A 24,812-nucleotide genomic window follows, 5' to 3' on the forward strand; every position below is an offset into this window, starting at 1 on the left:
CTCATCTCCATCAGTCAAGATTTCAGATGCTCTGAATGCTACTTGCGCTAACATGGACCAGAGCCACGGACCATGCTGTCACTACCATGGCTGTCTCTATCAGCCATGTTCATCCAGAAGAGTATCACCTACCCAAGTACTTGGTTCTCATGCTTCTGAGACAGCATCTCCAGGCAGGAGGCTGAGAGATGGTTTCCTACGGGCCATGTGGGGTGACCCTGCTAGTCAGTAAATCAGGGGTTAAGAGGACAACTTTGGAGAAATGAGGTACTCTTGTGGGATGAATCTCTACAGGTTGCGATGAACAGCAACGAATAGAGAAGAAAAAACAGACAAAGAGAAATGAGTGCATTATAAGCAAAAGGAGAGCAACAGAAGCCCTCAAAAATGGAAAATCTGAACCCAAGGCAGAGGATAAGGCAGTGGCATAGACAGTGCTCTGAGCTGTGACTGCAGATGACGCAAACACACTGAGTTCACCTAACACCAGATGGGGGGCCACTCCTCCGCAGGTTGCCGCATGCACAGAGGGACAATTTCTCTCCAAAATGGTTAGACCCCACTTCAGTTCTCCAGGGACCCCTGAAAACCAGAAGAGGGAACGCGTGCAATGCCCGCGAGAATCAGACGAAGCACGTACGTGTTTGAAGGAGGTGTGGGGAGCAGCACTGGCTCCTGTTTCCTCCAGGAACTCGTCCCAGTTGAAGTCTGTGTCCTCAATGCTGGAGCCCTCATCTGTTCAAAAAAAAAAAAAAAAAAAAAAAGAAGGAAAAGCAGCCTAAAACACAGCCAAAAAAGGCAAAAGTTGTGTCAAAGAGTTCAGGGTGAGAATAGCAACCAGCATAAACATCAACACAAGGGAAAACAGAAAGCTTGTTTTAAAGATCTGTGCTTATTGGTTTTGACCGGCTCTTAATACACTTTGAGCAGACTTTGGGACTTTAGCAGCCAACACTGTGAGAGCAGAAATGACTCTGCTTTCATGGCGTTGGGGAACAAACCCGTCATACTGCAACAGGCACTTGTGCTCTTTTATTTTGTATTTGATGACTGTCTCGCTGCAAGGGAAGTGGCTGCCTGTCCACTGTCACAAAGGTGCAACGGCCTTGCTCGTGCCCCAAAAGTGGGTCACCCAGCACTGTTAATTACAGCAGTGTCCTGGTGATAATATTAGAAGTTGCTTCTGCTGGCTGAGCAGTGTGTAGAGCAAACACCCCAACCCTTCGGGCTAGGGAGCCCCATTTTCAGTCCTGCCACCCTTTCTCCCCTTCCTCAGCATCCCTCCGCCCAGCAATCTCAGCTGAGGCCTCCACGCCTCCCTCTTCCCCCAAGACTACAGCAGTTTTCCCCCAAATCCCCCACCACCCCTCGCCAGACCACTACTGCCTTCTTGTCCTTGCCCCATTTCAGATTTGGGGCTCTGCATCACGGCTCCCTCATCCACACCACTGCTCCACACAATCATTCCCCACAGTGAAGGGCTTGACATTACTACTCTTTCTTTTATTATCTTTTTTTTTTTTTTATAACCATGCTGAGTAGAGCAGAGCTGGGGCCCCAAACCATCGCTGAAACACACAAAGCAATAATTAAAAATAAATCTTCTTTCACTTACAGAAAATCAGCCAAATCTGATTGTTTTCATTTTGTTCCCAAGCAATCTTGCAAACCCAGTTTCATCCCCGGAGCAAAAATATTTACAGTCTAGCAATGAGCTCTTTGCAATGAGCATTTATCAGGCAAACTCTGTGAGACCCTTACCTGCCCAAACATTCATCAGTGTGGTCATGATGTAATTAAAGTGACTCATGACAAACTGAATTAAGAAACCTCCCCAGACAGTTTTATGAAGAAAACGGCAGGGTTAATTTATTGCAATTATTGCTACGGGTCTCCAGTTTTCAGGACCAGAAAATTATGTTGTGCAATGGGAATCTCTCATTATTAAAAGGGGAAGACACAGGTTTTATTTGCTGCCTATGGAGCCAGACATACATAGACAAGGGGGAAAAAGGTGGATCAGAAGAGGGTTTTTGAGACAGAGCTAGTGGAGGGGAAAGATCTGTCTGGGAGTTCAAAGAGGAGCTCTGAGCTGTCAACGCTGTTAAACACTTTGCACGCTGCTGCATCAAGTCTAAGGTCTGATTCCTTGCCTTAAACTCAAATAACCTGCTTAAATATGAAGATGTAAATCGACATTTACTCTGGTGATAAAGTAGCTACGAGATGACTTCTTAACTCAGCAAGACAAGAAATAACCCAACCCCATAATTACAACCTGAAAACAGACAAATACAATTTAGAATAAGAGATGGGCTTTGTTTTGTTTCTTGTCATCATTGCAAAAGCCTCCAGGCATAGAAGCTGGCTCTACTTGAGATATTTGACCCAAAATAAGGGGTTTGTTCATTCTTGACTGAAAGATAAGCCACAGCTTGACCACGTGGTAGGTGCTTGGTGCAAAAATTGCTAAGAGTTTCCCTCATCTGTATCATGCAGGCAGGCAACTTAAATGATCAGGGAAATTTTTCAGCCTTAATGTCTGCAACTCTGTGGAGTTAATGTTTTAGAGATGAGCCAGGTCCAGAGATTTCAAAGGCTGAGCCTCTAAAATAATGTATGTTAGTGCCCAAGTAGATGGGCAGATATGGTTATCCATCCCAGGCTTAAAATTACTCCAATGCTTAAGCAACTTTCTACCCTGAGCACAACCAATCCCCGTCCCACTAAAAGTCAGAAGCATCTGACATGAAAAGCTAAAAGTGCATCCCCTCTGCCTGGCTGCTGCCTGCTTCTGCATCCATCTGCGCTTGTGGTGTTGGGCTGCCCAACAACCCCAAGGACTTCTTCACCTCAGGACACCTGACATGGACGGGACATGTCCAGGTCAGCCCTGGGCTCCCTTCTCTTCTGCTCAGGTACTTCCACTTCAGAGCATGAGGCATTTTCCTCAGCCCATGATGCTCACTGTATATCATCAGTTTTTAGTCCCACTTTTTGCTCTAACCTGTTGGGTGAGTCCAGGGAAGCATCTTCTTTTCTCCAGCCCCTCTCAGTAGTCTTATGGGAAGGAGACATTCCACAGAGCAGCAGAAGCAGAGTTTTTTAGGCAGTTCAGTATATAAGCTCCAGCCCTTGCAGGGAGCAATGTCTCCAGGGCTGGCAAAATCTTCTCCAGAATTTGGCAACAGCACGTTAATTACGTTAGCATTACAGATGCTAGTTATGGATGCAACAAGTCCTCTTGTACTTCATAATCTTATTACTCGTGATCTACTCCGCCACATGCCAACACAGAAAGACTCACCGGCCCCACTGTTCCCACAGCCCCCCTGGCAGGTTCATTCACACGCAGTCCAGCAAAACTCACAACAGCATCTGTTTAAAAAAGTATTGCCCAGCTCTCTCCTTTCTAAACCCAAACAGAGAGGCTTCAAGACCCTGGGGGGAGGCAGCATGAGAGCTGCTGCCTTCCCTCCCTGTTAGTTCATTCCTCTCTGACACATCACAAGTCTGACTCCTCTACCGTGTTTTATCTGCAGACTTTATCAGGAAATTACTTTTACAAGGTCTGTAAAAATAATGTCAGAGTACTCATTTATCACAGCATCAGCGTTCTATTTTGCTTCATTTTATCACAACGGATTTTGAAGGGACTGTAGGTTTCCAAAATGTTCTTTTAATGGACTTTGTTCCCTTCCAGAAATCCGGCAGGGGAGCATCCAGAGCAGAGACAGCGTGGCCCAGGGATGAGACCAGCCCAAGGGACCCAACCCCATCCACGCACGTAGCGGGACTGTGCACAAATTTCCTCACCCATCAGAAAAGCCCTACTGCTGAGGAGCAGAGGACACCTCTTCCCAACCTCTCTCAATTGCCTGGAAGTCCCCCAATTAAAAGGCAGACAGAGAAACGCAAAGTCTCTTAATACACGACAACAAAGATTGTGCCCGCTTGAGAAGCGGTTATCACAAAGCCGATCTGTTCGTCTCTCCTCAAGTCCCGCACTCCAAGAACAAAGTCCTGGCTCTGCTGGAGAGCTGCAAAACCCCAGGTGCCAACATTTCACAGAGCGCCCTGCGAGATGATAGATTTGGCATTTGGCCTGTTTTACGTATCAGCTCCCTTTCCAATTATTGGTACTTAGGCCCAGTGCTCTTTCTTAATGAAAGAGTCAAGGCTGGCTAGCCTACAATACGGTGATGTATAAACAAGCCCAGGATGGCAAATAAAATCAACAAGTCATTATCCGTGAGCCTCTCAATGGCTTTAAAGTGCTCATGTATTGACACTATAAAAACGCAACTGTTCCAGCTGTTAACAGCCTCCTGGGATGTTTGGCTATGGGAAATAAAGGGCATAAAGACCCAAAACCTGTGGCTCCAGAAACACAGGTTTTTCCCAGGCTTCACTGAAGGAGAACATATTTGTGGCAAATTGCTTAGCCATCTTATTATAGCACATAGATACGTTCATGACTTTTTGAGTGAATAGAGAACCGAAATGCTTTTAGCATTTAACACAGCAAGCGAGGCGGGGGGTGGGGGGAACCTAATCGACCACAAACCTCTGGCATGGCCTTGGGAGAGTCACCAAGATCCGTATCCCCAAAGAAATTTAGGCACCGCAGGCCAGTTCTTCTCATTCCAAAACCAATGTCTATGGTTGGCCAACTGAATCTCGTCCTAGAGGCTCCATGAATCCCACCTCGAGAGAGGGGTCTGCATCATGTGAGCAACAAGGATTGAGATGTTCCCTTCTGCTCCAGCCAGGGTTCGCTTGCTTCATCCTCAGTGGGGAGAAACAGGCAGCTCCAGACGGCAACTCAACCCAAAGGCAACCCAGCACCTGTGTTAAAATGGGATGACTTGCTTTCTGGAACCTTATCTTTCTCTTCACTGGTGATACAGGTAGCATCAGAGGACTAGGTTTTGCGAGGTGCTTTAAGACACCTCAGCTCCAGATTCAGATGTTTAACTCCAGATGACCCTCAGTAGTCATCTCAGTCACACTACAGAAGGCAGGCTCTTTCTCTTTCACGCCTATGGGAGAATCCAGGGTAATATTTATGTTCTTACCTAAGGTAACATAAGAGTGTCCTGCTTTCTTTAGGTGGGTTGAATCCAGTTTTTTCATCAGAACTCCTCCATATCTACACATCCTCCCCTTCACACAGAGACAGTGCGCTTTTCCTGTATCCTTTGCCTCCTCCTGGATGCCTAAAGACATCCATTAGATGAGGGCAACCATCTACAATTGCCCACCAGGTAAGTTCCTATCATCCAACTGTTTCTGGTTCAGGGGTTTCCTTGAGACAAACATCATTTCTAAGCAGTTAGTATACCACATCTTTCTTCCATAAGCATGTCCAACTTCCCTCTGAAGCCATCTGAAACAAGCAGAACCACTGCATATACCAGGGAAAAAACCCAAAACTTTGGCTAGCCTAACAAGCCCACAGCACAGGAAAGTTTCCACCTCCCTGTGTCCCACCTAACATGCAGAGCTTAAGAGCCCAGTTGAATCTACAAGCATCGTGGCAAGACCAATTGGACTACCCCACATTTCAAACACGTTTTCAGTGCAACACAGCCAGTCTGCATTTTTTATAGGACATCGCTGTCATTTTTCCCTACCGCTGCTGACTTCTTGAAAGCCCATCTGCATTTCCATCTCAATTGCACAAGCATAATGCAGTTGCTTGCTAAGAGCTGCCCAGCTGGTCGCCGACAACCTGCAAGCCAACTGTCCCACCCTTGTTTATTATTTTCATGGTAAAAGTTGCAGAAGATGGTTGCACTGCACAAGGGGCTATGCAAGACAGCTCACCCTCACCCTAAAAAGCTTACAAAGTCACCTCAAGGGCCACAGCTCACAGTTTAACTGGCACGGTCTCACTTTGCTGTGAGTCTTCCCCCCCACCCAAACTCATTAGTGAACATGGCAAAGATTCAAATACCAGTCACAGCTTTCCAATGGGTGGTGTCCAGGGAAATAGGAAAATCACTGAGTCACTGCAAGAAGTGAAGAAACTAAAGGCTGGGTGGCCAAATTTCTGAGGTGCTGAGCAAGAAGCAGTGAAAAGCAGACCAAAACCACAGCTTTGCAAAGGACTTCAGCACAGCACTGACCAACAAAACACAAACAGCACCACTGGAGAGAAAAGTTGCAAAAGACACTGAAGGCAAAGCATGCAGAGTTTTAAAGCGATCACCCCAACACTGCTACCGTTGCATTTGAGGAGTGTTGAATCAGTGATTCACCACCGGTGAGGGCACCAATTTCCATGGAAGTAGACTTAAGGCATCCATTTAGGAGGCCAACCTGCAAGCACAGACTCATCTGCTGTTTACATCTTAGGATCCTTTTGTCAAGAATAGCTCTTACAAAAACGCAAGCGAGTCCTGGAAAAGCACTCAAGCATGTAAGCACCAACACAAGTACTACAATGCAAAACCAAACACTTTTGTACAGATTAACTGACCGATAGCTCAGTGGTGTTCTCCACAAGTTCATCAGTTGACCTCTCCCATGCAAACACAGAGCAACGATGAAGTTACAAGTTATAGCTGAGCCAAATTAATAGTTCAATGCCACTGGGAGAGGTCTCATTCCCACCAGCATGTGCTCTGGCACACACTCTTCTTCCAGCCAGTTCAACTCACAAAGGTGGCAGAAAATTATTGACTTTTTTTTTTCCGCTGGATTACCTTTCTGCTGGGTTAGCGAGTCGATTGACTTGGCCCAGGGCATGATATGCAGCAGAGGTGGTGAAAGAGAAGAGATGGTATAAAGAGGTGTCTTCCGTTTTGGCATCAGAAAGAAAGTAGATTGGGTCTAGCTATAACGTGCAACTTCACCGTAAGATACAGTCTCCTCCTATTAAGGCTAGATATGGGAAGTTAAAGCACCTAATTCCAGAAGAAATCACCAGAAGCTAGCACTTATTTTTCTCTATCTACCATGACGATGCCCAAATTTAGTGCAGCGAATCCTCGCCTTTAGGTGCCCTTCCAAGAGCATTACAAAACATCCAGTCATACCATGAGCACAAGGACAACATGTGACCAGCTCTCCACTGGTTGGTCTAATAAGCCCTCTCACCTGAAGCACTCCAAAAAAATTCTGGAGGAAATGAGGGTCAAGGGTCAAAACAAGGGAGAAATGCTGTAATTTCTGAATGTTCATCTCCTCTTTTTAACCACAAAACTCCAACAAAATAAAAAAGGGTGGGGAAACAGAAAGAACACAATATGACGTCCTGGGAAAGGTTTTCCATTGCTTTTTGTTTAAATTTTGAATAGCTGCTACATACTGTAGAAGAGATCTAGAAGAAAAGCTCAAATTTCCCAACCCATCAACCATGGGACACAGTCTAATCCATAAGACCCAAAAAAGGCCTTCAAGCTGCACAACCCTTCCCAGCGCTCCCCTGGCAACTCGGCTGTCCCCACCCGTACCGGTGATCCGTTGGAGGGTTGTACCAGCGAAGACAACCCACGGGGTTGAAGGAGAGCTCACCTGAATCAAACTGCTCCATGTTGCCGTTGGCCGGGCTCTGACCCTTCTCTGGGGAGAGATGCTGGGTCTCTTGCATGGTGGCGATGAAAGACGCCCTTGTCTCCATGGTTCAGAGGAAGAGGCCTTGCCTTCCTAATTCATCCTGCAGCTCGGAGCGCCTAGAGGACAAGCTAAAAGAAAAAAAAAACAATGAGTGATTTGTTCTACCTACACCGACCCATTCCCTCAGCCTTTCCTAATGGTTTTCAAGTTATCCCATGTTGATTGTAACCCTTCAATCCTGCTCTCTCCTCCAAGGTGAAGCTAGAGTTGGATGAGGAACCACAACAAAGGGCATCTCCCCTTCGTGGCAATAATATAAAAGCAGCAACAACAACAATAACAACATACAAGATAATGAGGTAATAAACTATATCCCCACTACTCAACACAAAGGATGCACATCTCAAAGTCCAGTCCAGCTCCCTGTATCACCAACAGAGAGGGTTGTGCCATAAGGTGGCACAACCCATGCCAAAAAAAGGCACCCAAGAAAGGCCAACTCAACCATCCTCCAACAAGTCCAGTTCTTGGCATCCAACTTTTTGATGGCTAACACTGTGTGAGGTATCTCTCACTCCATAAATATTCAAACTTCCGAAGGGGTATATTTGTGATAATGAAACAGAGGAAACACTGAAGGGAGAATATTTGGGAGGGACTGGAATAACTCTAGAAAATAAAGTTCAGCATGCAAAATGCAGATACTCTAACGAAATAGTGCTGGCTGCAACTGTTTTTCAAATGAAGGCTGACCTAAGGTAACTGCACCAGTTAGTACCATGCGGGGTAGCAAATATTCACTCAGCTGTAGATTGGGTTATGTTGGCAGAGTAGATTCTTCTAGAAGGAATGACCGTAGTAAATACAAAGTGGAATAAAAACACGCAGAGATGAAAAATGATATGAGAAAGGGAATACAGACTGACTAGATCTTGAATCAGACACCAGGCTAAATGAGAACTATATTTCTACCTACAGTAAGCCACCAGACAAGCAATACCCAGAGATACACCCTTAGGAGCAGATTAAAAAGAACTCCAAAGTGAGCTTTTCAGTAAAACTCTCTGAGATGGTGATGAATTACGAGGTGTCAAAGGAGGACTGAAAAAGAGAAACCAAGAGCTCGGGTTATGGGCACTGAGGGAACCAGCTATTCACACAAGATATGCTAAAGCAAAGACAGATAGTAGGGAAGGTGTGTGTCCAGAATATACGATGTGGAGGACTGGTCCCGCTTATTAGTGGACGAATCCAAGACTTGCATGACAGAGAGGACTATGCTGGCAGAACCGATGCCAAATGCCCTGCAAGAAGCGTGACTAAAAGTAGGAAAAAAGTTTACTGCCAGAGGCCAGGCAAAGCAGGAGGTAATAAGATTGTAAAAATATTATGGGATTTTTTTAACTTTTACTACTTAGGAAGCATATTCAGGAAGGCCAGATATGGTGGTTATAAAATAGAAAAAGGGAGAGTGCTCTGTCATAGATTTTTTCGCTCCCAGTTTTTAAGGCTGTTCCAATGAAAATTGCAAGGAAGAAATGGACACGTGTGAGCAGTTATAGGAGGAACTAAAAAAGATGAGGAGCATGTCAAGTGTAAGTGCATGTTTTGGGTTTGCGTGGTGGGGTTTTGGTAGTGGGGAAGGGGACTACAGGGGTGGCTCCTGTGAGAAGCTCCTAGGAGCTATCCATAGCGATATCCATTAACTGAACCATGGTGGGACTGTCTGCTGGAGCGATCACAACAGCATCGTGGCAACTGCAATCAAACCATGCTAAAACCACGAGTGTTTCACAAAGCGTCACTGGTAGAAGTAAATTACCAAGACAGGTGATACAACCTCCAACTGAAGGTTGTTTGGGCAAAGTTAGACCCCCATCAGCTATTTGCACTCCCCACCCCAAAGAAACCTGCTAATGAAAGGACAAAAATATTTTCAAAAAAAGAGACTGTAAACCAATTCAGAGCAATATGCTTGTTGGTCTCCTTGCAAAGTGCTTAGTATACTTCGAGCACTCCATAAATAATAATGATCACTTCCCCACTGCGATGGCCACTACAGCACTTCATCTTTATTCTTTGTTGACATGAGACTTGCTAATGAATTAAGTGTATTATATACTATGAGTATTTTGAGTGCAGCTAACCTCAGAACACATGTATCACTCATCCCCAGTGTATATTACGTTTCAATTAACCATGAAACTAGAAGCAATCAGTCTACCGAAAGTCAAAAAACACTTCTCCTTTGGTAGAGAATACATCCGTAAATATCATTAATAATAAATTGGTTAAGTATCAGGATTTTACATCAACCTTGTTAAACGTGAGAGGAGAGGAGGTGTCAGCTGAAGCTGAACCTTGAGTGGATTCAGCTGTTTTCATTTTTGCCTAGGACCAGACAATGATGGAAGGTAATCTGGGTCTATTAAAAAAAAAAAAAAAATTCGAAGGATGGAGAGAAACAGAGAGATAAATTTAAACACAACAAATCAATCACCTTAAACAGAACTCAGGGGTAACAATATAAATACCAAGAAGAAAGATAAGCCTCTTGGTAGTGTAGTTAAATCTTGTGACACTCCTATGATGCTGATAAGACAAAGTTATGAGCTGATAAAAAGCTGAAGGTATCCAGTCAGACGACAACAGTATTTGCTGTTTCTTATGCAGTCAAGCCCCAAATCTGCCACCAGACCCATGAGAAAAGCCCATTCCCCTGGGTCAGGGAACTTCCATCAGAAATGGAAAATGGATGGGAAAACCAGCAGGAACCTGCACGAGGTGTCTGCAACACAGCTGGGATCCATCCTTGGTGGCTACGTCTGGGGCTGGGCTTGAGCCCACTTCGATTAAAAAGGGGCAATGCAGAATCTCTTAGCCAGATTCAGCAACATCATCAACATTTTTGTTTGTTTAACTCTATTTTAATGTATTTTTCGCTTAAGCTATGGCCAACTTGAAGTTTTTGAAACATCGTGTCAAGAGCATCCACATCCCAAGAAAACTGGATCTGTCAGGCACTGTAGCTTATCTTCTTATTTTGGGAATAACTAGTTTACCATCTACGGCAGGAGAGCATTTAAGTATTTTCCCAATACTATGTGACAACAAGACCAAACCCTTATGCAAACATAAGCTTCAAGATAGCTCTGAGCCTTCGTGTTGATATAACTAACTAGCAAAGAAAGCTGACATAGGGTATTAATTTTTCACTTCTTATTAATTGCTGCTAATTAACACTTCAAACAGAGTCCCCAGCCATACTGTTAACAGTAGCATGCTGACTGGCCTGCAATCATCAACATTAAACAAGCAGCACACACCGCTGTACTCCGATTTCTCTCTCGCGCTGAAGAAACCTGTGTCCACTGGAAACCAAATTAAGGACCACAAGCCACATTGCCAGCCTGTAAACCAGGGGAGGGGAAACAACAGCAAAAGAGGCTCAAGGTGACGCTACACTAGGCAGGAACACAAAGGAAAATATTATGAAATGCATTTGAAAGAGCAGGGAGGGGGGAAATTCCCTGGTTTCAGATCCCTTGTTCATTGTTTCTGCACAGTGGTGGTTCAAACCGATCCGATTCTTCTCCCATGCAGCTCCCATTCCCCTGGCATTTAATGCAGATTCTGACTCTTAATTCACAGGCAGAAAAAGCCAGCCAATACAAAAAAAGAATCTCTTCTATTTCCTTCTTCCCACGGCTGTCAGTCTCAGCCGCACGATTATCTCAAACACGCTGCCTTGTCATCTGTATCAATATTGGCTCTTTGTACAAGTGCCGGCGTTGGCTTCTTCGCACCATTTTACATTTCTCATCTCCTGTCAACTCCACCCTGGTTCTCCTTCCTTTGGAGTAAGCCCCTGTAGGGAGATGTCCCCTACCCCTACACACAAATCCAGCACCCTAGGGCTCCCCCTTAGAGTAATTCCTGAAAAAAATCACTTTCTCCCTCCAATGTATGCTTGCTTAATTGGGATTGACATAAAAAAGGCAGGCTACTGGAACAGAGCATGCAAAAAAGATCCTACATCCTTGAAACCTCCTACCTGAATAGTGCATCAGTTGAGCCAACGTACCGCTGAGTCCTGAATGGCGAAGAAGTAGAAATCCCACTGCTTTCCCAGCGATATGGCCCCTGCCTCCAAAATTCGGTAACATTCACTGACCCGAGATGGTCCCACCTCCCAGTAAGAAGCCACTTGATGAGTACAGCAGAGCTGGAGTAAGGGCTTCCAGCACGACCCCATGTCCGTGGTGAAGAGCCCCCACCAGGGACATGGTGAGTGGGAGGGTGGGTCCGTGGGCAGCTCCAGGGCTCCCTACATTTCCAGAGCTCGACGCCAGGTATTTTGGCATATAAGGAATCCCCATTTCTTTTTCCAGCCAAGTGGGAGGGAAGCTGAACATGGGGTGGCCCCAGCAGACTTCCCTGGTGAATGCATCTGCTGATTTCACCCTGTCCCCTCAAAGCCAGGTGCCACCATCTGCAGTTTCACGTAGCCTTTACCACCTTCAAGCCTTTTGCAGGACCGTGAGTAAAAAAGCCACTGCAAAGCGATCAAGGAAACCATTTTGAAAAAATGAGACCGGATCCACCTGCCCGAACAATTAGGAAACTGCAGCAATTGGTGCTGAGGCTCTCAGGAGACAGGACAGGGCTGTGCTGAGACCTGCCCTGCCTCAACCCAATCCCGGAGCTGAGATGGTCACTCCAGTTGTCTCCTCTTCTGTCCTACTTCCAGAACACATCATTTCTTTTTTTTTTTTTATGTCCCCCATCTGGCCAAATGGCTTTACATCAGGTAAAATGGGGGCACCTAGGCTGGAGCAGATGGAGCAAAAGCCTAGGCAGGACACAGGTGATATCAGACCAGGTCCCAGCTCCATTGTTGACTTCACCTTGGGGTTTTCCAGCACAAAAAATCCCCATGAAACAGCACTAGAAGAAACGATGCCCACCAATCCTACCCACCTCAGGTGGGATTTGTCTTACCTAGTCAATCATTTGCAGCTAACCGAGAGAAAGCATCTCCCAAGGACAACTTGTGCGGTCCGAGTCAGACACCCAAAATTCGGATGAGATGAACAACCCTCTGGGGGTGCCTGTGCTTGCACAGCACCTGCTAAGATTTCAGACATCCAAATTTGCCAGCAAACAAACTGAAGAAGCGACACGCTCAGATGCCATACGGTACTGGCCCTGTACGTGGAGCAGGGGGACTCGGCCCTGTGGGACTAGATCTAGGACGCATGCGAGTTGGATGCCACAAGACCGACCCTGAATCATGCTCTCCCTCCTCAGGTGACCCACCAAGGCATCTTCTCACCCACGGGGCACAATACAAGACCACGCATCACCCAAGATTAAGGGGAAAAAAATACCAAGTCGATATCCTGCCCACCCTCAAGCACTCTTCTCCACAGCATCTCCTTTCCGCTTTGGGATTCTGACCCAACATTGCGTTCCTGCAGCCCTTCTGGTCGCTCCCATTGCCTGCTAGCCTAGAGATACCCGTGTCCCAGTGGATCCCAGTCACAGTAGACACCGAGACCAGTCTTCCCAGCAGCCACGCTGCAAATCACAACACACTCAACCTCTGATTTTTACAGCTCAAGCCAAGTCAACAGTGTTCCCTTCCAGGTCTGAAAGTCTGGATCTCCATTCCTTGCTTTTGAGCAACGCAGGTGACCTTTTTCAATGCTCAGAGACCACCTCCAAGAGCACGCAGGCAATGTAAAGCAGTAAACGCAGCCTCCAGCTCCCCAAAAAGCTAGTTCATGGGCAATGCTGCACATCATCCCATTGCATTTAACGCGAGGATGCACAGGACTAACACTGTGGCTGAGAAGAAAGTCTGCTCCTCTAGGCAGAGGTCCCTAAATAAAACCATACTTCAGGCAGGATTGCTAGTGGCAGCCTGCCACAATATTTACACCCCCGAGCATCTGCACAACGCAAATGGAGGCTCATTTGGAAGGACTATTGAACACATCAAGGAACAGCTTTCACCTCCTAGAGAAAGAGCCTGTCTCTCTTCTCAGACAAAGTACCAGTTGGAAACCTTTTAAGGATCACTTCTTCCAAATTCCTGTCTTTTTTTTTATTATTTATTTGAGAGCTTCCCTCGCCAAATGTTTTCACTTATACCAAGTGACAATTTCTCTTTCATATTCAACACCCCACAGGATTTTATTAGGGGCAAATTACTGCTTTGAACAGCGCTCTGTTGGTTCAGACATACTCTGGGGTGGAAGAAACAAATCCCATCTAAACGGGAGAACTAGGAATGTTCACAATATTCAAATATATAAAAAACAGCTGAAAGGGGAAAGAGTATAATCTGTTTTCCATGTTCTTGGTGGATCGAAGAGGAAAGCTGGGGTTTAAACTGCAGGAGGGGACATTTGATTTGGGCATGAGAAGAAATCACTAATAATGAATCTGGTGAAGAAGTGGGATAGACTGTGGGAAGGGCACAGAGCCTTGCTTTTTGGAGGGGTTAGGATGCTGATCTATCCAGAAACAGATCTTGGTATAATTAATCCTGCCCTGGGGTAAGAGATGGTCTGTACAAGCCATGGAGGTCCCTTCCAGCCCTCCTGCTCCAGCCACTCCACAGGGCTGATCTTTCTGCTCTTGAAGTCAAGCATCAGTATCATTTGTGCAGCAGCACAGAAAATAGATGGCTAAGGCTGGAGGGAAAACATGCAAAAATGGGAAACCAGAGGAACCACCAGAGCAGGGACGGTCTCGATTGTCCATCCTGAAGGGGAAGAAGGACAGGAACCAAACTTCTCTGAAGACACACGGTGGAGAAAGGATCATGCAAGGTGGTGACAGCCCTCCGTAACTCAGCAGGTCCTTGCTCTCCCCTCTTCTTGCACTGGTGCCGAATGCCTCATACTTTTTATGCCAACAGAGACAAACCTGTTTCACAAAGCAATTTTCTCATCCTCCCTACCTGGCACACCCTAGAGTCCAGGATACACACAGAGATAAACAGCAGTAAGATAAGGTAACAGAAAGTAAAATAAACCTAATTAGAGAAACTAACTTGTTTACAGCAAAAAGCCCTGCAGTATTAGGAGGGAAAAAAAGAGGGGGAAAAAAAAAAAAAAAAAAAGATATAGATTACAGGCAGGCACACAGACTTAGGTACGCATCCCACTATTAGCTGCCCTATGTGTAAACATAACCTAAGGACCTAGAGCTGGACTTAAAGCAAAAACCTGCCACAAACTTCACTGAGGACTAGATCAAGCCTCTAAAATTAAAAGCACTTTTTCATTAAATTTCCCTTCTCCCAAGCGAGCTGGATGTTTTATAACCACGGGCGACACGGCATTGCTGCCACACCTGCATCCCTGCCACCGCCCCTGCTCACCCTGGACGTCCCTGCCTTCAGCATCCCGCGAAGCACACGCGCACGGCACCGCACCGTCCTCAGCGCCCACGTCAGCTGGCCGCGGGACCCTCCCAGATTCGGATGCCAACAGCAGGATCTGGCCCCGAACCACCCCGCAGCGCTGCCAAAAAACAGCCAGGCGAGGCGAGCGGGTGCTTTTCCCCTGCCCTGCGTTTGCATTACTGACGCTCATTCCAAGCAGCTGTTAAAATCCCCTCCTGTCACAGCACTGATATTTTACTTTGTCTTTCCGTAGATATAAATGTCAGCGTAAGGTGCCAGGCCAGGGACAGCGAGGTCGCCATGTACTAATCCTTCTCATTTCCAGCTGTTCTGTCACCTACTAGGTGGCCATCACCTTCTCCATGATTCAACAGGCAATTTCTACGATGTAGCCCCGCTCTGGTAAAGCGCTTCTACCCATGGTAAGGACCCAACATACACCAACAACTTGGGGAATACGGCATATTTAAGAATAGGCATCCTCTAAAGCTCTCAGCTGAATCAGGGCCATGAAGAAGACCGCATCAGTATCTCCAGTGCCCTTTACAGCACGCAAAAGAACTGCAGGGAAGCAGCACAGCAACATCATCGACCATCTGCAACGCCCTGTCTTCTCCCACCTCCGTGTCTGAAACGGAGCTGAAACGAGGAAGCCTTTTAGACAGGCAACTTGAACACACGCAGCTGCTTATCACCCTGAAACATCTCATCTGATGCTTATCATCTCAAAACACCAGCCCCGTGGATCAAAAAAACTCAAGTCAGACCCCCTGAACGGGACCCATCAGCCAAGCGATAAAAGTCACCCAGCGGGAAACACAAAATACTGTTTTCATGGACTTAATTTAGGGCCCAATTCAGAAGTCCCTCATCAGCCAAAACTCCCATCGCCCGGGGCAATCAGTTCTGCCTTCTATGTTGCAGTGCTTTGCAGCAGCCGGAGCCATTTTCCAAAAAAAATACGAGATGCAAACCAGAACCCAGGAAACATCTGCCATCTGATTCCAACACTTTTTAGGAAAAATGACATTTTAGGTCTTGGCACTGTTTGGTTCATTTAAACAGCACAGCTGATCAGCATTTGGGCTTAGTCCTACACGCGCTTACATCCCTTTCAGTGCTTTACATCCAGAAGCAGCTTCACGGACTGGCAGAACCTGCCAAAAAAAAAAAAAAAATGATGCAGCCGTCTCTTGCCACCCCTTGGTACAACAGCAGGAGGAGGAGGAGGACCCTTCCCTCCGCCAAGTGCGTGTGAGGGCAGCCAGCAGACCCCTGCCAAGGTCTACCCAGAACCAAATTCCACAAGACAATTTAACTCAGAGTCCTGCGAGCCACATTGACGGGGCTAATTTCACCCCATTTCTCTAAGAAAAGACAAATTGGATTCCCTTTCATTCCACACTTCTAAGAGACGAACATGTGAGCTGCTCCAGGCCATCCAGGTTTAATGCCCCACCATCACCCATACAACAGTGCATCGTGGAGTCTGGTCTTACACCTGCACCTTGGTCAAAACACCTTCCGAGAAATAGTTAAAGATTATATTTTTCTTGTCCTTTCTTTAAAGGGATATTTTTAATGCATCCGGGAAAGCTATCGCTTTCCACCCAAAAGTCCTGGCACGGGACTTATGGCTCCTTAGACTTTAAGGATGCTCAGCCCATGGTCGTCTGGTCTGACCTACACCGCAAGGATAAGAAGAACGTCACCTCCTGGATTTTAGTGGAGGGAATTCATCTTTCTTGCTAAGCAAATAAACGCAAAACTTTCCAATAACTTCTATTCAAACTGCGTCTCAGGACTTCACCCAAGAAAAGAGGACTGCCTTGCACAAGCCACCCAGTGATGTTAAAAGTATTAATCATGAAAGTAAGAATCATCAGTGAGAGTAAAAATAGCAAGGCTTCTGCACATACCTTTTTTTAAGCCTCACACCTACTCAGAAATGATCTCTCGGTCAGCTGTCAAGAACTGCTTGGTTGGGTTGGGTTTTTTTTCTTTCTTTTTATTACTATTTAATTTTAGAGCAAATGCTTCTGATTCATAAAAACAGAGTAACTGTGAACACATTTTCCAAACCAGCCCTCTCAAAAATGCTTTGTTTAGGTCTTGCAAAAGACCAATCTCAAAATAAACTTTTTCAGGGGTTTTTTAAATGTCAGTGACAGCGTCTTTGCTCATATTTCTGCATTCTCCTGTTTTGCAACCCAAACATTTTTATCACTGTAGGAGTCATACCTGAGACACAGAAAAGAAAGAGAAATCTTCTGGCAGAAAACCCACAGGATGGATTTGACTGGTTTCATCAGAGATGACTGTTGTGCAAAGATCAACAGACACTTTGAAATTACAAGATTTAACTACTGACAAGGTACCATCGGCTACTCTAATCCTAAAAAAACCTGCTCCCGGGGACCAGCATATTACAATGATAGAACAAACTCAGTATTTGCAAATAGCATCACTATTAACAACAGCATTTCATTTTCAGTACTGAGGACCCTGCTGCATCAGCTGATATACTCTGTATGTGTCAATACTCGCAGTAATAAAATACCTCTGACACCTCCATCGCCTTCAGGTCATCTAAAACACGGCCCCTGCGGTCACCACATTAATTTTCTCTGCGCACCTTCAGAAAGATGCCTCTGCTTCAAGTTTTGGCTACTTGTCCCAGGTTTTGGAGCTTTCCACAACTCCTTTACTTTGTCACTTGGACACAGTCAGGGACCAGCCACCTCCTTCAACCACCACCCCCTTGAAAACCCCCCTCGGCCACTCTCCATACCTCCCCTCACCCCACGCCGACGTGAGTTTAGCCAGCAAAAAGTCTTTGAAGAAACAAGACGGCACCTTCTCTACCATGTCCCGTCCTCCAGCAAGGCAACGTCACATCCCCTCGCTGATGCCCTCAGATCAGGCCAGCATCCCCACGGCTGTGAAAGGCCAAAAACGGCGACTCAAAACACATATACGTATTTCTTGGGCCAGCAGCACGCTCAGCACAGCACAAGCCCAGGGTGGCGGAAAAGCATCCCCAGTCTAAAGAGTTGACAGTTGTGGTGTTTATTCTATTCCCAGTAACACTACCATAAAGTTTTAATAAATGCTTCATTAAAACATCAACTGTTTGTCCAGCCAGTCAATTATCACTCATAATCACAGCTATATAACTATATACTGACTTCTACAGATGTTCTCACATCTGTGCAAAACACTCTCCACCTCTGCGACATCCTTATAACATCTGTTGAATATTTGTAAATATTTTCTCAATTTATAAATGATACTGTCTTGCTTATAATGCTTCTACTGTCCGACTACCCCGTGCGCCCCCTTAAATCATTAAAAAGGTATTTCCTTGTTGTTTACAATGTACTAGCCTCTTGATAGCTCTTTGCTGTATCTATTTAAATGGCTTTTAGATTTTCACTTAGTAACAGATTACACCGAGCCTCCATCTTATCACAGGAGTTATTAGGACCTAATCCTTTATAAGCACTAAAGTTATTAGACTTGCGAGAATATTTTCTTCCCTTCCATAAATAATCTGTTGGAGAGGAAAAAAAAAAAAAGAGGGGAAAAAAAAGCCACTTGCATCGCTGCTCACCCAGGCAACAGTCCCAACCCCGGAGAGAAAACCTGCCTCGCCTGCTCCTCCTTTGCCCCCAGCAAAGGAAATCAAATTTGTTTGTACCTGAAGGCACTAAATCGTGGCCAGCACCTTCCTGCCACCGCAGGAAAAAGTTCCCGGAGGAGGTTTGCCTGGTGGGACCAGAGCTAACCCCAACGCCGGCACTGCAGGAGGGGCGTGCGTGGGCTTCGTGCAGCAACGGGACCCCCTCCCTTTGAAGGGAACTGGGAGAAAAGATGGGGGGGGGGGGGGAGCAAAGCGGTCACATAAATACGGCCCCTTTTGGCTGATGTGGCTGGCAAAGAGCCAAAGGTGGGGGTTTGGGGGGGGGGGGGTGGTCACCCCGTCTTGGGTGGGGTGTGGGTTGCGGAGCCCGAAAGAGGCACTGCTGATGCAAAGCAAGGCGTTCCCATCAGAAAGCACGGTTTGCAAGAAAAGAGCCATTTTAGGCTGCTTTTCCCGTTTTGAAGCCGATGTCTCCAAGGCAAATGAAAAAAAAAGGTGAAGTGAGGGAAGAGGGGCGAGACCCCAGGTACAGAGGGATCCGCAGAGACCTTCGCACACCCCCTCCATCCCCACACCCACAGCACGCAACCCGGCGAAGATGCTGCTCTGCTCACGCACCACGTCTCTCCGCCACAACATTTTCCTCCCCAAGAGCGCCAGGGGCGCAAACTGATTTTAAAAGCCGTCCTATCCAAGGGGCAGCAAACTTGGGGACGGCGGAGATTCACAGGGCGGGGGGGAATTGCTTCCATTTTGCAACGGCTCCATCCCTTCCCACCCCGGAGAAAACCCCACAGGCTGACACGACTCCACTGCAGCTCTTAGATTTTGCCACCCGAGTCCCACCGCTGCGCGACAGCTGCCTTCCACGCCGCTCCGCTTATAATTAATGCTGTTTTCTGCTATTTTCATAAGAGATCACAACCCTCCCGCTCCGGTCTTCTCCTCTGCCCCCCTCCCCACCACCAAATCCTGCGATGCGAGGTTGCTGCCTCCCTGAGCAGCAAAGCTTGGTCCTGGCAGGGGCTGAGGGCTGGAGAAGGGTGGGGGGACAACGGGGTGGGAAGACGGAGCAGAGCCCTTTTGGAAGAGGAAACCTCAACCCGCGCGACAAGATGCGCAAACAGCATCTCCAACCGCTCCTGCTAAATAAAAGGGTGGTGGGTTTCTGGAGAGCATCTCCAAGAGGTGCAGGGAAATGGGCAGGCAGAGCAGGTCTCTTCCCCCCCCCCCCGCTCCAAGATCCTCCCTGGCTCCTCCATTCCCAGCCGGACACCGACAGCCTGCGATGCTGGAGCATCCCATCGCCTCTCACGGCTACAAAACACAGATGCTCCAAAGTTACCACCTCGCAACCACGGTGAAACGATCGCAGAACAGCAGCAGCGAAGCGCTGCTCTCCGCACGGGAACAAGGAAGTTTTTCCTGCCTCTGAGGCAGCCTCACTCCTCCAGTCCCCTGGAAAATACATTTGCAAAAGGCAGCTGGGAAGGGCACAAACAACTCCCTGCGAACTCCTCGCAAACTCTCATTTGCTTGCTTTGCCAAAGCTGCGATTTGCCTCCGTCGTCTTGGGCTTTTTAGGGTCTCTCTGCAAAGGAGACGCTCGTTGCGGCACGCACTGGGTAAGTCACTTGTTCGGCAGCCCAAATTTCCGTGCGTAGCAATTTCAGAGCATTTTTGCTAAACAACAGAAAAAAAAAAAAAAAAAAACCACACCACATCCCCAGTTGACTGCGCCGAGGCGAGCGCGGAAGCCTTGACAGCTCCAACAGGACATCTCATCCCACGACATGTCTACTGTTAATGCAAAATAAATCATTGCTGTGTCTCTCGGCTTTTTTTTTTTTTTTTTGCCTTTTTTTTTTTTTTTTCTCATGGCATGTCTGCAATTTTGGCATTCAAAGGCAAATCGGCCGGGCTCCGAAGTCTGCATGCCCCTTCTCATGGCTTCTTCCCAGCACATACAAATGCCCTACACTTTTCCCACCACTGAGTCCTGCGGGGGGGGGGGAACCCCGAGGACAGATCCCATCCTCTTTCCTCCGCAGTTAATTCACCAGCGCACCTCTCCGACCAACAAAAGAGAGTTGAACCAAACGTGTGGCACCTCGTCTTTCTTCTTTTTCTCCTCTCAAAATGTTTATTTTCAGTTTTTAAAGACACCTTAACCCGCCATGTTGAACTGACAAGCTTTATAAATATTCATTTACCGCAGTTCGGGAGCGCTACGGGAAAATATGTATAGATCAGGGCTGCACATTTTGGCACAGCTGATTGCTTTCTTTTCTTTTCTTTTCTTCCTCCTCGCCTTTTGCGGCAGCTTTTTTTTTCCCCTCTCCCCTGCAGATTCCGAAGAAACCCACCCGCACACCCAAAATAACTCTTTCCGAGACGTGCATCAGCCTAGTAAATTTGAAAGGAGGTCGCACAAGCACTTAGCAGGAAAGCACCAAAACGATAGATACTACTTTAAAAAAAAAAAAAAAAAATGAGAGCCTCTAAAATGCGATACGCTGAGGTAAAAAGAAAGCCCCTACACGCCTGCGATGAATTGCACAGGCATTGCAAACCCTGCCCGTGATAACTCCGGCGTGCCCTGCCCAGGGAAGGCAGCGCCGGGGGGAGCGGCACCCACGAACCGGAGCGCAGGTACCGGCTCCCGCCGGGGGATCTGCCCGAGCCGCCCCGCCACCCGCCCGCAAACACTTCCCAACAACTCCGCCGCTGCCTTCTCCTTTGGAGGAGGAGGAAAAAATAATAATAATTAAAAAAGGAATTTACTAAGAAAAAAAAAATTACTAAAAAAAAAATTGATATAAAAAAAATTACTAAAAAAAATTACTAAAAAAAACCCTAAAAAAATTACCAAAAAAAATTACAAAAAAATCCACACCCAGCTTCCTCCGCTAAAAAAAAAAAAAAATTAAAAAAAGATTTTTAATGTATCTTGGAAGGGGAAAAGAGACTCTCTCCACCCAAGCGGTGCAAAACCCAATAAAGGGAAATGCCAGCCGGGAGGGGTTGGGGTGGGCTTTTTGGGTTTTCTTTTTTTTTTTTGAGGGGGGGGGGGTGCCGGGCGCGGTACCTTACCTGGGCAAGTTTGGCTTTTTTGGGGAGGTGTTTTTCTTTTTTTTTTTTTTTTCCCGCGCCTCAGCGGCGAGACCCCCGCGGTGCGCGGCGCTGCGCGGAGCGGAGCGGAGCCGACCCGTCCCTCTGCCCGCACTCGCGGCAGACTCATTCCAATATGGCATCCGCGCAGTGCGCATGCCTGCCGCTCTTTTTAGGGCTCTTTTTTTTTTTTTTTTTTTTTTTTTTTTTAATTTAGCAGCCAACTCCTTCAGTGACCTTTTTCAGCAGTTTCAAAAAAAAAAAAAAAAAATCACATACACACCCCAACCACCATCGCCCCGGCTCCTCCGCGCTACGCGTCCGCGGTGTCTCCGCGCCCCGAGCCGTGCCTCCGCCTGGGAAATGGACTAAATAACCGAAGGGAGGATTAAAAATCACCCGTGAAATCGATGCCGCGGTTCCTCCGCGGTGCGGGGTACCGCGCAGCGATCACACGGTCTCGCCGTCCGCGCGTTAAATGCGATAAAATACCATAAAGCATTTTATTCCGCCGGGAAAGTGGGAGCTCTGCCTCCGCTCTTCCCCTCCCCACCGCTCTCCGCAACCTTTTATTTCGCTTTCTCCCCTTATTCCGTGTCGCGAAGAAACTTCCAGGGAGGGAGGTGGGGAAAGAAGGGAAAGCAAAAAATACACCGTGTCCCCTCCAGCCCGCCCGTCCCCTCCGCTTTCCCAGGTTCCTGCATTACCTGTTTATTCCCCGTTGCAGAAAATAAATTAAAAAAAAAATAAAAATAAAAAAGCAGGCGAAGGCACAGGGCGAGATGCAAAATCAACTGGTGCGCACCCCTCCGCCCCGCCCGGCGCGCAGGCACACGCACAACTTTCGGTCGTTTGCAAGCTGGGTTCTTTCTTTTTTTTTTTTTTTTTTTTTTTTTGGTTATTTCTTTATTAAGCGGTTGCAGGGGATTCACGGCAGAATTGCGCTGAACGTCGGCGTGTGCGGCTGTGCTTGGGGGGGGGGTGTTTGCACGTACAGCCACACTGCGGGATTTTTCTGATTTTTTTTTTTTTTTTTTTTTTTTTTTTTTTTTTTTTTTTTTTTTTTTGAGAAAATCAGCCCCGATGCAGAGCTGGAAAGTCTGGCCAGACACCATTGCCCGTGCCCCCCCTCTCCGACTGTTCCTACTCCCAGGGATGCAAGAAAAACCCCCAAGGGACGGGATGGGGATAAAAGCCCCCTCTGCAGCCGGGTTTATTCGGGATGCTCCGACCGGTGGTGCCCGGCCGATTTCGGAGCTTTCCCTACCCGGATTTGCTCAGCAGCGGGGCTGTGGGTGTATTTTGTAGGGATTTTGCTCCCTCTCTCGCAGCCCTGCCCAGGGGCTGCATAATGCTTCTTGCTGGGGATTTTTGGAGCCCCAAACCCCTTCTCCTTGCAGGCAGGCAGGGGCTGCATCCCTGATAGGGCTGAGGATGCAAGTGGATGCTTTTGGAGCATCCTCCGGGATGGAGGCTGGCGCAGCACATATATATTCAACAGGTCTGGAGGAGAGCCGAGGGAAGGGATATCGTTCCTGCAAGGCAGCAACTGGTCCTCGGCTTTGCCCTTTCCACCGTGAAATTCACCCCAAACGCTGGTGTGTCTGTCCCCACGCCCAGGCTGTCAAATTTGCCTCTCAGCCCACAGCCTCAGACACAGTCGCTGTCTCCACTTGCTTTTCTCCGGTCATTTCTGAGCCGAGGTTTGAAGTTTTCGGGTGATCTTGTGAGCATCCCTTCTTGCAGGAGCAGGGGATGGTCTCACACCTCGGGACACGGCAGAGCGGTGACACTGATTTTCCACGCGTGGCCCCAGCGCTCCTCTGTCCCATTGCAATCACCAGCACCCTTTGCACTGGTTCTTGCTGGGGATTCATCGCTGAACCTCCCCAGCCCCTTTCTCTTCCACTCACACCATACTCTTTCTTTTCCACCAGCCTCTCATAGACCCATTAGCACACCTCAGGGGTTTTGTGCAAAAAGGCAAGTGAGGAGTGCAATAGAGATGAAGAGAGGTGTGATATTTTTTCTGGGATACATTCATGGAGGAGATACTGAAGACCAGAGAAAAGAGCAAATATTGCAGACAGTGCATTTCTTCACCATAATCCATGTTCTCGCCATTCCCAGTCTATCTCTGAAAGGTCACTAAGATGGGTTCAGCCCCTCCTGCTCCAGCAGAGTTCTGTAAAACATACAAATCACACAGTTCATCTTTTTCAGGCTTTGGGTCAGATGGGATTTCAAAACAGCAAGGGAACACTGTCAGAACTTCAAAATAAGACCAAAAACCCAACAGATGCCAGGAAAGCGTTGAAGTCCCATTTCTCCAGATGATCGTGGAAGTGGCTGACATTTTCAGCATGGTGACATTTCAGATTTTCAACATACTTTTGAAAGGAAGATGCTCTGCACACACGATGTCTCTGTTCTAGCTCCTGTTAACCTGCTCTAAATTAGGTTACACTGAGATTCCTCTTGCTGCAGCATATTTTGATCTAAAGCTGGTGGCGGGTGACACTGCCGTCATCCAGCTTAGGGACACAGCCACAGCGGCTCTCACAGCATTTCAGATGTGCCTCCATCTCCTTTCCATTAACACCAGATGCCTTTGTGCTTTATTTCCATTCACACTTAAGTGCTCTTTGCAGGAGCTTCGGTTCCACCGACCTCTCTGAAGCTTCTTCTTCCCTCTTGGCCTTGGTTTTCTCTGCCCTGCCCTCTTTTATTTTTATTCAGAGGCTATTTCTGAGGCACTGACAGTGCATTTGGCCCTGTGCATGGAGACGTAGAAGAAAGCATTATCCTTGTCCAAAGAGTTTCTGACCTAAATTAGCTCTGTGGAAGGTGTCCAAAGAGATGGATTAAAAAAAAAAACATAAAAATAATCAAAGCTGAGGAAGAAAATCCCTTCAGAATTTTTTCTAGGTGGCTGCTACAATAAGACTTTCAGGTATGAATGAAAAGGTGCAGATTTATATCAGGACTGATCTGAAGATGACTGTAACGGCTCCTGTTGGCAGCAAAGACTTTGGATCTTGCTCATAGCTGAGAATACAAATTGGTTTAGTGGACATG

The 24,812-nt window shown here is 47.0% G+C and overlaps 1 protein-coding gene across 1 annotated transcript in view; it reads right to left on the reverse strand.

Moving 5' to 3' along the window:
- The window catches only part of SFMBT2 (Scm like with four mbt domains 2), a 122,599-nt gene extending 100,750 nt beyond the window's left edge, over nt 1-21,849 (reverse strand). The window contains exons 1-3 of the mRNA XM_030015702.1: nt 21,717-21,849; nt 7,522-7,691; nt 641-735 (exon numbers count right to left, since the gene is read on the reverse strand). Coding sequence (XP_029871562.1) covers nt 641-735; nt 7,522-7,627 — 201 coding nt within the window. The 5' untranslated portion in view covers nt 7,628-7,691; nt 21,717-21,849. The remainder of the gene's footprint in view (nt 1-640; nt 736-7,521; nt 7,692-21,716) is intronic.
- Between the last annotated feature and the right edge of the window lie 2,963 nt (nt 21,850-24,812).

The sequence above is a fragment of the Aquila chrysaetos genome, chromosome 5 (assembly GCF_900496995.4).
Source record: "Aquila chrysaetos chrysaetos chromosome 5, bAquChr1.4, whole genome shotgun sequence".
NCBI classification, from domain to species: Eukaryota; Metazoa; Chordata; class Aves; order Accipitriformes; family Accipitridae; genus Aquila; species Aquila chrysaetos.